Raw genomic sequence first — 12,788 nt, forward strand, 5'->3', positions numbered from 1 at the left:
TCTAAGGTTGTCCAAAAATACCCTCACAAGAAGCTGTCACAGCCATAGGTGCATTGTGACAACTTGTCACAGCAATCCTATATCCTGACTGACTTATTGATAGATGATCTGAGGCCGTGCAGTGCATGCTGGGATAAGTAGTCCAGATCTAATCAACTGAACATCTGTTGCTAATGATAACATATATGGAATGAAATCATCAATATTAGACATTTTTATTGTCCAAAGAAGATTACTTAATTTTGCCTTCAGCATACCATTAGATAAAGGGACACTATAGTCACCAGAACAACTACAGCTTATTGTATTTGTTCTGGTGCGTATATTCATTCCCTTCAGGCTTTTTGCAGTAAACACTGTCTTTTCAGAGAAAATGCAGTGTTTATATTACAGCATAGGGACACCCCCACTGGCCACTTCTCAGATGACTGCTAGAGGTGCTTCCTGGGGAAGTGCTGAACACTGTACAGCACTGCCATTCAGTGTCTCCACCATAGAGATGCATTGATCTGCCTCCTTAACATCCTCAGCCAATCCTATGGGAAAACTTTGTGATTGGCTTAGAGAATCACTTCTGATGATGTCAGCCAAGCAGGCAGATCAGGAGCAGAGCCAGCAGCTGCAGAATTGAACAAAACTAAAATGTAACTATATAAGAGGAGGGGGAAGGTAGGGGGGCTAGATAGTTTTTTTTTTTTTTTTTACACTACAGGATCAGGAATGTTTTGTATTCCTGGCCCTATAGTGTTACTATATTTATTTAAATAATTCTAAGTAATGCCAAATAAGAAGGCATACTGTATGTGCTCTAAAAGAGCCTAGTTTTACTGCACCCAACCGCAGAGAGTCTGCAATGGAGACCATTGGGAACTCGGTGCCCTATGTAAATATAGGCCTCCATTTAATATTTTGGACAATCTTTTCAAATAATCTATCAACAAAAATAGTGACCTGTAGAAATATAATTCTAAAAGTTTATCCAAAAATATTAAATGATCTGAAAATCTTATTTAAATATATTAAATTAGAGAGGATGATTTAAGTCAAATACAAGTTGAATTCTCGTGAATTTCCATTGCACCAGAATTCTCTGCCATTAGCTGTACTAAAGCTGGGCTTTTAGACCACATATGCCTTCTTCTTATTAACAATATTTATCAATAGGGACATAACACTTATTGTTAATAAAGAAGCACTGATTACAGTACAGGAGCAGTTCTCATATTTTTAATTTTTTGCTTCAAAACTTCTATTTAATTCTGTTATTTTACAGCTGGCTGCATCACTTTATTTGAACTACAATGCATAATATATTTTTAAACACATTGCATTTTTAAAGCAAAAGTACCATTTACATATTATCAGTAGACTTGTGCATAAATGGGTTTCAGCTGCTATGAATTAATAAATACCTATTAATCAGTGCCAAACAAATGGATCTATCTGGGATTTACCTATGGAGCCTTATTCATTGAATAAAGACCCAACGTGTAAAACTTGAATGGATCATTTGTGCACAGATTAAAAGGAATTTGCTTATTATTTCATTTGTAGCAGTTGAAACTCATTTGTGCACAAGTCAAATAATTATTAACGCAAGACCCTCACAGTATTTGTTAACTCTTCACTGAGAAAATGTATTTTATTTAAATAAAAAATGTCAAAGATATTCATTACTTACAGAAGAATTAGTGAATTCAGGCCTTGGAATGTTTGTGGAGAGATCCTGGTAATTTTGTTATTTTCTATTATTCTGTTAAAATGTAAAAGCGATAAAAAGGATATTTAAATACAAACAATAATTTTATGCTACTTTTTAATACTAATAGAATAAAATATAACATATATTCAAAATAAAAGTAAAAATTATTTTGTATGCAAATATTCATATGTACTAATGTTAACATGTGCAGGACATAATCTCATTTCTAACATTGATGGTCAGTGGCCTCAGGTCTCAACCAGAAGAGATGAAATTGCTCTCCAGTTAAAGAAAAATATGTCTTTTTTTTTTTTTTTTTAACAAACCTTCAAATTTAAATGACTCTAAATCATAAATAGAGGGTGCAGAATATATTGATCCACTATAGAGAATGTACAGCTGAAAAATAGTTGAAATAACATTCCTTGGTTTAAGTAAAAAAACACTGCTACAATTTTGTTTTTTAATTCATCTGATTGTGTGTGCAACTACAGACTCCTCATTACAGATAGATGCCAATAAGACATTTATTGCTGTCCAGTCCAGCCTCCACATCTCAATGCTGGGCAAACGGAAACACTGTATATTTAAAAAAACCAAATTAATCATTGTGTATTATGTAAAACAGATTCACTATCTTGTATAAAAGTTCTGATGCTTACGTTCATTGGTGCCCCCATATACAGTATAGATTGTCACTTACATGGTTATTCCGACCCTGATAACCATTCCAGTCCACTCTAGTGTTTATGATGGTTGGAGTACCCTGGCTCCATTCCCTTGTAATGGGGAAAACCGTTCTACAACTGTTGGAAGCTCAATTTCACTGTAACAGAAATTACGGCATCTGGCTTCTGCAGAACGGCAGAATCCGGGTGCCAATGCTGCCGCTCATTCATTATCTGAAAACATCAACTAGCAGCTCTCAGGCAATGAATTAGGTTCTGAGCATCAAAATTTGTACAGAGTTGAAATCAACCAGGCCATAACTCTAGTTCTATGATACAGATTAAGGTATGGCGCGCACATAAAAATACACTAATAACTTTATCAGGCTAACTAAAATCGCTAACTAAGAAAACAAATGGGGATTCAGTTCCACCATATGGCCATATTGCGTTAAGCCCACCACTATGTCACAGAACCCCAATAGTATCCTAAATAGTGGTGGGCTTAACACAATATGGCCATATGGTGGAACTGAATCCCTATATTTTGTTTCTTAGATAGGCAACTTTAAGTAGCCTGATAAGATTATTAGTGTATTTTTATGTGTGCGCCGTAACTTAATCTGTATGAATATTGGTCACTAAGGCAGCACTCTTCATGCAGAATGCATGTTTCAGTTGTGCCCTTAATCATTTTTGTCATAACTCTAGTTTTAGGCTGTCTTATGACACCACAATGACCCTGGTAGGGGTGGAGATAAAGGATATCGTTTAAAAATGAAACGCTGCACACACAGACTCTAGGCACCATAACTACTTTGAATTAAGTGGTCACAGTACCTGGAGTAACTCTTTAAAGATATACAGTCATACTCCCAAATAACCACACACATGTACACATTGATGCACCTAGTTACATATGCACACATACATACTCATGCAGTATGCATTTAACACTTATTTACAGAGCCCATTTACAAAATACATACAGCAGGTGGAGTGAAATGAAACTATTGCAGCACATTAGAACATAATGAAAGAAACACAGTTGTGTTAGGAATACAAAGCCGTATTCCTTACTCTATAGGGACTTTCTGTCACCCCTACCCCTGTAAAGGGTTAAAAAAACATGTTTTCACTTACTCAGGGCCAGATTAAGTCTTAAGTGGGCCTGGTGCTGACAATTATGATGGGGCCTAATTACAGAATCCTATCGACCAAAAATACTCCCAAGCGTCATGTATCTGATGGAGATGGTGTTAGAGGGAAACTCAAAGGATGCAGCTATAAGAATACACATACTCTATGCTAATCTCTCTCTAATTTATGATTTCATCTTTCAAGTAAATCCATACCCCCTAACAGCAGTGTCCAGTGAAGCAGGAATTCAATGGGCGGGGTAAAAGGGTGGGCCACTGACGCGAATCACGTGACCAGAACTGCCAAAAGGGGGCGAACATGCCCAAAAAGGGGGCATGTCTGTCCAAAGAATTGGACGCCCAGTCCCCTAGTCTTGCAGTGTCTCAGTGTCCTCATTTCTCCCCATGTCCCCATGTCTCAGTGTTTCCATTGTCACTAGGATACTAGGAGACACTGAGAGACATGTGGACACAGTGAGACATGTGCACACACTGAGACACCAGGGGCCACTGAGACACCAGGGGACACTGAGACACTTGGGGACACTGGGAGACATGGGGGCACTTGTGGATACAGACATGGGGACACTGGGAGACATGGAGACACTGGGAGTCATGGGGACACAGAAACTAGGGACACAGACACTGGGAGACTAGGGGACACTGAGACACTAGGGACACTGGCTGGGAGACATGTGGACCCTGGGAGACAGATATTTGGGGACACTGGGACACATGGGGACAATGAGACTCTAGGGACACTGAGAGACATGGGGACACAGACTGGGGGACTAGGGGACACTGGGAGCTGTGGAGACACTGAGACACTAGGGACATTGACTGGGAGACATGGGGACACTGGGAGACATGGATACACTGTGTCCCTAGTGTCTTCCAATGCTCCTATGTCTCACAGTGTCCCCTAGTGTCTCAGTGTCCCCATGTTTCCTTGCTGCCTTTCCCCCCTCATCCTTCACTTCCCTGAGCTGTTGTCTGTCTGCAGACTGGGAGCTGCTGTCTGAACTCCCTGTGCTGTTTAGCTGCTCCCCCGTGGGTCAGTGAGTAGAGAAAGGCAGGGAGGGATATGCTGTAACTTCCTATCCCTGCTTCTCTCCACACACAGTGACCCCTACTGGCTGGTGCTGGTATTGCAGAGTAATCTCCATTTATACTGAGAAAAATATCTGCATTTGTATTGCCGGGATTACTGCAATACCGGCATGGCCAGGCAGCCCCAAATACCGGCTGTGCTGGTAAAATACCAGTCAGGTGACAAACCCAAGAGTAGTGTGTAAAAAAAAAAAAAAAAAAAAGTAAAAAATATTTTTTTATAATTTTTTAAATGGGCCTATTCCATGGGCCTGGGCCTGGAGCTGCAGCTCCATCAGCCCCTATGTTAATCCGGCCCTGCACTTACTTGATTCCAACACCAATATCCCTCAGCTCTGGGTTAGGTTCCAGCTTTGCTGATGTCAGCCAACGGGGGGAACCTAATACGCATGCGTGGCAAGCATTGCGCATACATTAGATCTTTCCCATAAAAATCATTAACTCGACGCTGTCCTGTGGAGTTTTTGGGCACGCTGGATGTCCTCATGTAAAGCGTGAGGACGTCCAGCTTCTTTTTAGCCAAATTTCGTAAAACTGCAGGAAGTGCCTCTAGCCATTACACAATCAAAAAACACAGCTTGCCTGGTCACATGCTTCACTTGGGAATTACAAAGTTAAAATAGGCAAACTTAAGACAAAGCTTACTTGTATTTTTCTTGTGAATTCCTAAATTTATGGTTTAGTGAATAATCCTGACTGTGCTCGCAGAGGTAAGATACATGTAAACAGCAATATCAAGCTGTGTGTATAGATATATACACTCTACACAATATTGTTAAAATATTTGTATTAGAACCCAATAAAATTTACTTTGGGGCCGATCTACTAAGCGCTTACACTTTCAAATTACTAACAATATAAAGCTGCGCTCAGTAAACCTTCATGTACTCTATTCTGCCTATTCACTAAGGCGGCCCAAAATATTTGTATCACTATTTGCCCTTCCTTAGATGTGGGCAATTGCATACAATGTTACAGTGAAGGTATTGGTTTACTTTTATCTTATGGTCTATATTGCCAAAGTGGATCAGTCTGCATTTTAGCAGTGCTGTGAAAATTTTTTTCTGTTTGGTACAATAATGACCGAAAGAGAAATTCAGACATTGACCCCTTGCTCATTACTCCTAATGAAGTATCAGCTACACATGATTGATGAATAAAATATCATATTTCAACAATACATGTCATCAGGGCTGACCTTAGGCATTTGGGCGCCCTGTGCGAAACATCTTTGCAGCGCCTCCACCCTTCCCCCCCTGTCATCCATGTATAGTGTGTGTATAGAAGTATAGTGATTGTATAGGGGATTTATTAAATTAATAATGATTTAAAAATAAATATTCATTACACACACATACACACACATACACACACACAGAGTTACAGGCAGACAGTCACACACACACACACATTTACAGGCAGACAATTACAAACACACACAGGTACAGATGGACAGTCACGTACATACAGCCACATATACAGTGTCACACATACACCATTACATGCAGACAGTCACACACACAGGCAGACAGCCACGCTAAGCCCTGCCGCATGCTAAGCCCCGCCCCCGCCACTATGATTTTTTTTTTTTATCCCGGGTGGAGAATAATTAAATCCTCCACCCGGGTGGAGAATAATGAAATCCTCCACCAGGGTAGCCGGCAATGTGTGAGTTGTGTTGGCTGTCAGGGCGCCCCCTGCTCCATGGCGCCTGTGCGGCCGCACAGCTTGCACACCCCTAAGGCCGACTCTGCATGTCATTGAGTATTCTTAGAAGCATATTGTATAGAAGCATATTGAAAACCCTGTTCCCAATTATTATGCAAATTCTATTTAAGTGTCACAAAGATTACATTTTTTTTTTAGTTTAACTCATGGATGTCTCAGGACTCTTTTGATCACTGAAAACAATCTCAGACACCTGTGATAATTAGATTGCCAAGTGAGCCCAATTTAAGGAAAAACTACTAAAGGAGGGTGTTCCACATTATTAAGCAGAGCACCATTTTCATGCAATATGGGGAAGAAAAAGGATCTCTCTGCTGCCGAAAAGAGTGAAGTAGTTGAATGCCTTGGATGAGGTATGAAAATATTAGAAATTTCACAAAAACTTAAGCATGATCATTGCACTATTAAGAGATTTGTGGCTGATTCAGAGCACAGACGGGTTCATGCAGATAAAGGCACATTGAGGAAGATTTCTGCCAGATCCACGCATCGGATCAAGAGAGCAGCTGCTAAAATACCATTACATAGCAGCAAACAGATATTTGAAGCTGCTGGTGCCTCTGGAGTCCCACGGACATCAAGGTGTAGAGTCCTCCAGAGTCTTGCAACTGTGCATGAACCTTCTATCCGGCCACCACTAACCAATGCTCACAAGCAGAAACGGCTGCATTGGGCAGAAAAATACATGAAGACTAATTTTCAAACAGTCCTGTTCACTGATGAGTGCCGTGCAACCCTGGATGGTCCAGATGGATGGAATAGTGGATGGTTGGTGGACGGCCACCCTGTTCCAACAAGGCTGCGATGTCAGCAAGGCGGTGGTGGAGTCATGTTTTGGGCCGGAATCATGGGAAGAGAGCTGGTTGGCCCCTTTAGGGTCCCCGAAGGTGTAAAGATGACCTCTGCAAAGTATGTGGAGTTTCTGACTGACCACTTTCTTCCCTGGTACAGAAGGAAGAACTATGCTTTCCGTAATAAAATCATCTTCATGCATGACAATGCACCATCTCATGCTGCAAAGAATACCTCTGCATCAATGGTTTCGTTTGGGGATAAAAGGAGAGAAAGTCATGGTGTGGCCTCCATCCTCCCCTGACCTCAATCCTATTGAGAACCTTTGGAGCATCCTCAAGCAAAAGATCTATGAGGGTGGGAGGCAGTTTGCATCCAAACAGCAGCTCTTGGAGGCTATTCTGACATCTTGCAAACAAATTCAAGCAGAAACTGTCGAAAAACTCACAAGTTCAATGGATGCAAGACTTGTGAAGCTGCTATCAAATAAGGGGTCCTATGTTAAAATATAACGTGACCTGTTAAAATGTTTAAAAAGTTAAAATGTTGTTATAAGTTTAATTGAAGTAGCTTTTGATTTCAGTAAATATGCTGCAAACACAACAAATGACAATTTTTAATTCTTTACAACTTATAAACCTATAAAGTGTTTTGAAACTTACTGTGTGTAATAATTTGGAACAGTGCATTTTAAGTTTTTTTATGTTATCATTAGGAGGTTTGTTCAATAAAATTTGAATTGTACTCTTAATAGTTGATAACATTAGAATTATGCTGACTGTTATTTACATCAATTATTTAGGTAAATTAGAAAAAGAACATTTGCATAATAATTTGGAGCAGGGTGTAAATATGCTCAACAAAACCTAGATGCCAGGTTGCCATGGCAACTAGAAATTTTGTCCTGCACCTGAGTTTGGTTCAGCGGCTGTGCAGAATGGAGATGGCCAGCTGAGGGAGAATGAAGGCAGCAGCGGGGGAGCTGTAGTCTTCCTGCTCTTCTCCCTTATGCACCTTGTATGAGAAAATGTGTGTAAATCTGTTTGCCAGTGAGTGTATGTATGTTTGTCAGTGAGTGTGTGTGTGTCTGTCAGTGTGTGTCAAATCAGTGAATGTCTGTATGTCTGTCAGTAGGTGTGACTGTTTAGGTGACCAGCCCCCCTCTGATCGCATGGGTAAGGTGTTTTTACTCACCTTTTTCCCCCATGCCACGTAGGTCTCGCTGTGGCTGGCCCCTCCTCAGTCTCAATCCAATGCTTTCTAATGCATGTGCCCAATAATCTTGGAGGCTATGATGCCTGACAGAATTTTTCATGTTGTGGGGAGCCAGATGATTGGTCAGTAGTTAGATAGTGTTGTTTCCTTGTGAGGGTCCATGACCAGTATTGTTCTGCCATGTGTTAGCCAGCCAGGTTGGGAGCCTGTTGCTAGTAGCTGGTTCATTTGTGCTGCTAGGCATTCATACAGCATTGTTCATTTCTTTATTCAGTAGATGTTGATTATTGGGGAGGGGAAGAGGCACCTTTCCCCATGGAAGTCACTTTTTAGCATGTCTTTTTGCAGGGCGCATAGTCACAGGGCTGGAGGCTGGCAAGCAGGCCCCTCCAAAAATTTGCTAAAAAAGGGGAGTTTGCCACATTGATCATATCAGGGGGCTTACCAAATCATTGTTGGATATGTCCCACAATAATGGTGACTGACTCATGTTCTGGGAGCATGCAGTCATCTGCTTTCAGGTCTAGTGACCACAGGGCCTTGATATTATGTGATACTTCTTAGCGACTGCTTCTCTAGTGTATCTGTTCAGTTTGGTTACCAGTGCTGTCATTCTTTGCTTAGGTGTTTCTAGTGTATCTGATATGGGCATACTCTTATATTTTCTCAGTAGCCACGACATATCCTTGATCTTTCCACATCTGGGAAGTTGATCCAGCTTACTAACTTCCTCACATGTAGCTTTTATCTTTTCCTCCACTCAATCTCCATAGCAATGTTTCTCCTTCAACTCTTGTAGTTAAGTAGTTGAAAGGACCACTAATGCCGTGGCATATATGAGCTTGTCGGTCTTTGTGATGGGATTGTGGACAGTGCCTCATTAACTGCTGCTGGCATATTCTCTGGTGGCAAATTTACAGTGATCTTTGGTAATCTTGTCCGGTGATTAAGGACTGCTAGTTTTTATGATTATCTTTCTTATATCTGCTGTTATGCCATCTTGGGGCAGAGTTTCAGGTTCGTTCAGTTAACCCTCTACAATTATAGGTGATGGTATGGGAATTTCGTCCTCCCCATTGCTCATACATGTTGTTTTGGGTAGTTCATCTAATTCCAGTTTTGACACAAGCTTCCTCTTGACAATTTTCAAATGTTGTGTGACTAGCTGTTGGTGCCAGTGTACATGAAGGTCTCCTAGTCATCAACATTTCCCACATACGTTCCATTTAGCCCCTCTCATTAGGTCTGTCTGTTGTAGTAACAGTCCAGCAGGTTTAGGTTCTCACCTCTGACTAGGACCTTGTTAATCTCGGCAACATTCAGGCTGGCATGACTCTCTTGGCTCGTGTTACTCTCATAATATTGAGGTGTGCAGGTTCATATCATTAGGTGTTTTGCCGATGGACTGGTATATATATATATATAAATAGCCCCAAGTGGAAGGAGTTCCCAAGTAAAAGGGTTAATCTAATAAAATAGAGAAAAATACTCAAAAAGCTGGAGTAATCCAGACTAGCTGAGTATAGTACTGGATGGGTAGATAGATAATTTACTATAAGATATAGGTACTGAGTAATCTGAATTGAGTAATAGGTATTAACTCAACCTAGTGTAATCCAGCCTTAAATGGCTCACCTCCAGATAGATCCAGTGATACCTTGGTACCTATTCGCTCCAGAGATACCCACTGGGTACTGACTTTATTAGGCAATTGGGTACAGGTCAAGTCCAGTGGTTAGAGCGTATAGAATAGGTGTCTGTCAGACAGCTGACCTAGGTATCTGGAATGGGTCACTAAGAAAGTCTGGATAATAGTTTACGCCGAATTGTTACTGATTAACTCCACTCTACAGGGACTTAGCAGCTATTTCTAGTGTCATATTTGTACCTAGATGCTAAGGGTTTATCTACAGTGGTGAAGATGCATGCCACCCCTAACGCCGATACAGGACTCTGATTTAACCAGTCACTTACAACCATACTATCATAGGTGTGGTGTAGAGTGGAGTTAATCAGTAACAATTCGGCGTAAACTATTATCCAGACTTTCTTAGTGACCCATTCCAGATACCTAGGTCAGCTGTCTGACAGACACCTATTCTATACGCTCTAACCCCTGGACTTGACCTGTACCCAATTGCCTAATAAAGTCAGTACCCAGTGGGTATCTCTGGAGCGAATAGGTACCAAGGTATCACTGGATCTATCTGGAGGTGAGCCATTTAAGGCTGGATTACACTAGGTTGAGTTAATACCTATTACTCAATTCAGATTACTCAGTACCTATATCTTATAGTAAATTATCTATCTACCCATCCAGTACTATACTCAGCTAGTCTTGATTACTCCAGCTTTTTGAGTATTTTTCTCTATTTCTACTATTAGGGGTTAAGCCCCAGGACACCCCTGGAGTGTCCACTAAGGTGCGGTTCCACCGGTGTAGTGGTTCCAATTCTCTGGACCCATTTTCACAAGTGGAACCTTTCTATCTATTAATCTAATAAAAGCAGGCATTAGTTTGCCAGGATAGGGCCTGCCACAAATGGGATATATTGGTGTCGTGGCAGGTTTATGCAAAACATGATCATATAAAGTGACTAAATCCTATTGTTTTTGCCCACTTCAGGTGTTTAATGAATATATTTATATACATTTAACAAAATTATAAAAGCAACACTTTTGTTTTTGCAGCCATTTTGCATGAGCTGAGCTCAAAGATCTGAGACTTTTTCTATGTACACAAAAGGCCTATTTCTCTCAAATATTGTTCACAAATCTGTCTAAATCTGTGTTAGTGTGCTCTTCTCCTTTGCCGAGATAATCCAGCCACCTCACAGGTGTGGCATATCAAGATGCTAATTAGACAGCATGATTATTGCACAGGTGTACCTTAACCCCTTAAGGACACATGACGTGTGTGACACGTCATGATTCCCTTTTATTCCAGAAGTTTGGTCCTTAAGGGGTTAAGCCGGCCACAATAAAATGTGCAGTTTTACTGTATTGGGGAAGTCCAGAGGGGTCCAAAAACCAGTCAGTATCTGATGTGACCACCATTTGCCTCACGCAGTGCTACACATCTCCTTCGCATAGAGTTGTTTAGGTTGTTGATTGTGGCCTGTGGAATGTTGGTCCACTTCTCTTCAATGGCTGTGCAAAGTTGCTGGTTATTGGCAGGACCTGGAACATGCTGTCATATACGCCGATACAGAGCATCCCAAGCATGCTTAATGGGTGACATGTCCGGTGAGTATGCTGGCCATGCAAGAACTGGGATGTTTTCAGCTTTCAGGAATTGTATACAGATCACGCTGCAACATGAGGTGATGGTCGTGGATGAATGGCACAACAATGGGCCTCAAGATCTCGTCATGGTATCTCTGTGCATTCAAAATGCCATCAATAAAATGCACCTGTGTTCGTTGTCCATAATATACGTCTGCCGATACCATAACCCCACCGCCACCATGGGCCACTCGATCCACAAAGTTGACATCAGCAAACCACTCACCCACATGATGCCATACACACTGCCTGCCATCTGCCTTGAAATGCCTTTGGAGACAGCTTATGGTAGAGAAATGAACATTCAATTCACGGGCAGCAGCTCTGGTGGACATTCCTGCAGTCAGCATGCCAATTGCACGCTCAGGGCCGGTGCAAGGATTTTTTGCTACACAGGCGAAGATGCATTTTACCAGCCCCCTTCCCCCCCACCCGCAAAAAAAAGTGCGTCTTCACCTGTGTGTCTTGTAACCGCCCCCCCTTTTGAATTTCTTACTTTCTTACCCTCTTTACTGTTTCATATCCCCTCTTTTGAATGTATTACACCTATTTAGTGCCTCCTGTGTTTGTCTCTTACTTACACCCATTCCCTTTTTGTGTCTCTTACCCCCAACCTCTTTCTTAGTTTTTTTCTCCACCACAGTCCCTCTATGTGGCTATTTCTCCCTTTAGTCCGTTTTGTGTGTCCCTCCCCTCCAGATCCCTTTGTGTGTCTTATCTTCCAAGCCATGTAGACATAGATATGCAGGCAAAAATACATACATACTTACACGATCATAGAGGCACACAGACATTGTTTTTCAGGCACACAATCAAACAATGTCGTACAGGTATACTGTCATACAAACACAGACATAATCATACAGAGACATACAGACAGAGAGATACAGACATACAGAAACAGTCACACAGAGACATACAGACAGTCACATGGAGACATACAGGCAGCGACATGCACACATACAGAGACATACACACATACAGAGACATACACACATACAGAGGAACAGAGACATGCAGGCATACAGAGGCATACATGCATACAGAAACATACATACAAAGACGTAAAGGCATGCAGATACATACATACATACAGACACATACACATACATGCGTACAGAGGCATACATACAGAGACAGACATACAGA

General features: G+C 41.3%; 1 protein-coding gene across 1 annotated transcript in view; it reads right to left on the minus strand.

Moving 5' to 3' along the window:
- The window catches only part of RXFP1 (relaxin family peptide receptor 1), a 351,549-nt gene that overhangs the window by 27,283 nt on the left and 311,478 nt on the right, over window positions 1-12,788 (minus strand). Inside the window, exon 8 of the mRNA XM_063458232.1 lies at window positions 1,682-1,753. Within this exon, the coding sequence (XP_063314302.1) occupies window positions 1,682-1,753 (72 nt within the window). The remainder of the gene's footprint in view (window positions 1-1,681; window positions 1,754-12,788) is intronic.

The sequence above is a fragment of the Pelobates fuscus genome, chromosome 6 (assembly GCF_036172605.1).
Source record: "Pelobates fuscus isolate aPelFus1 chromosome 6, aPelFus1.pri, whole genome shotgun sequence".
Lineage (NCBI taxonomy): Eukaryota > Metazoa > Chordata > Amphibia > Anura > Pelobatidae > Pelobates > Pelobates fuscus.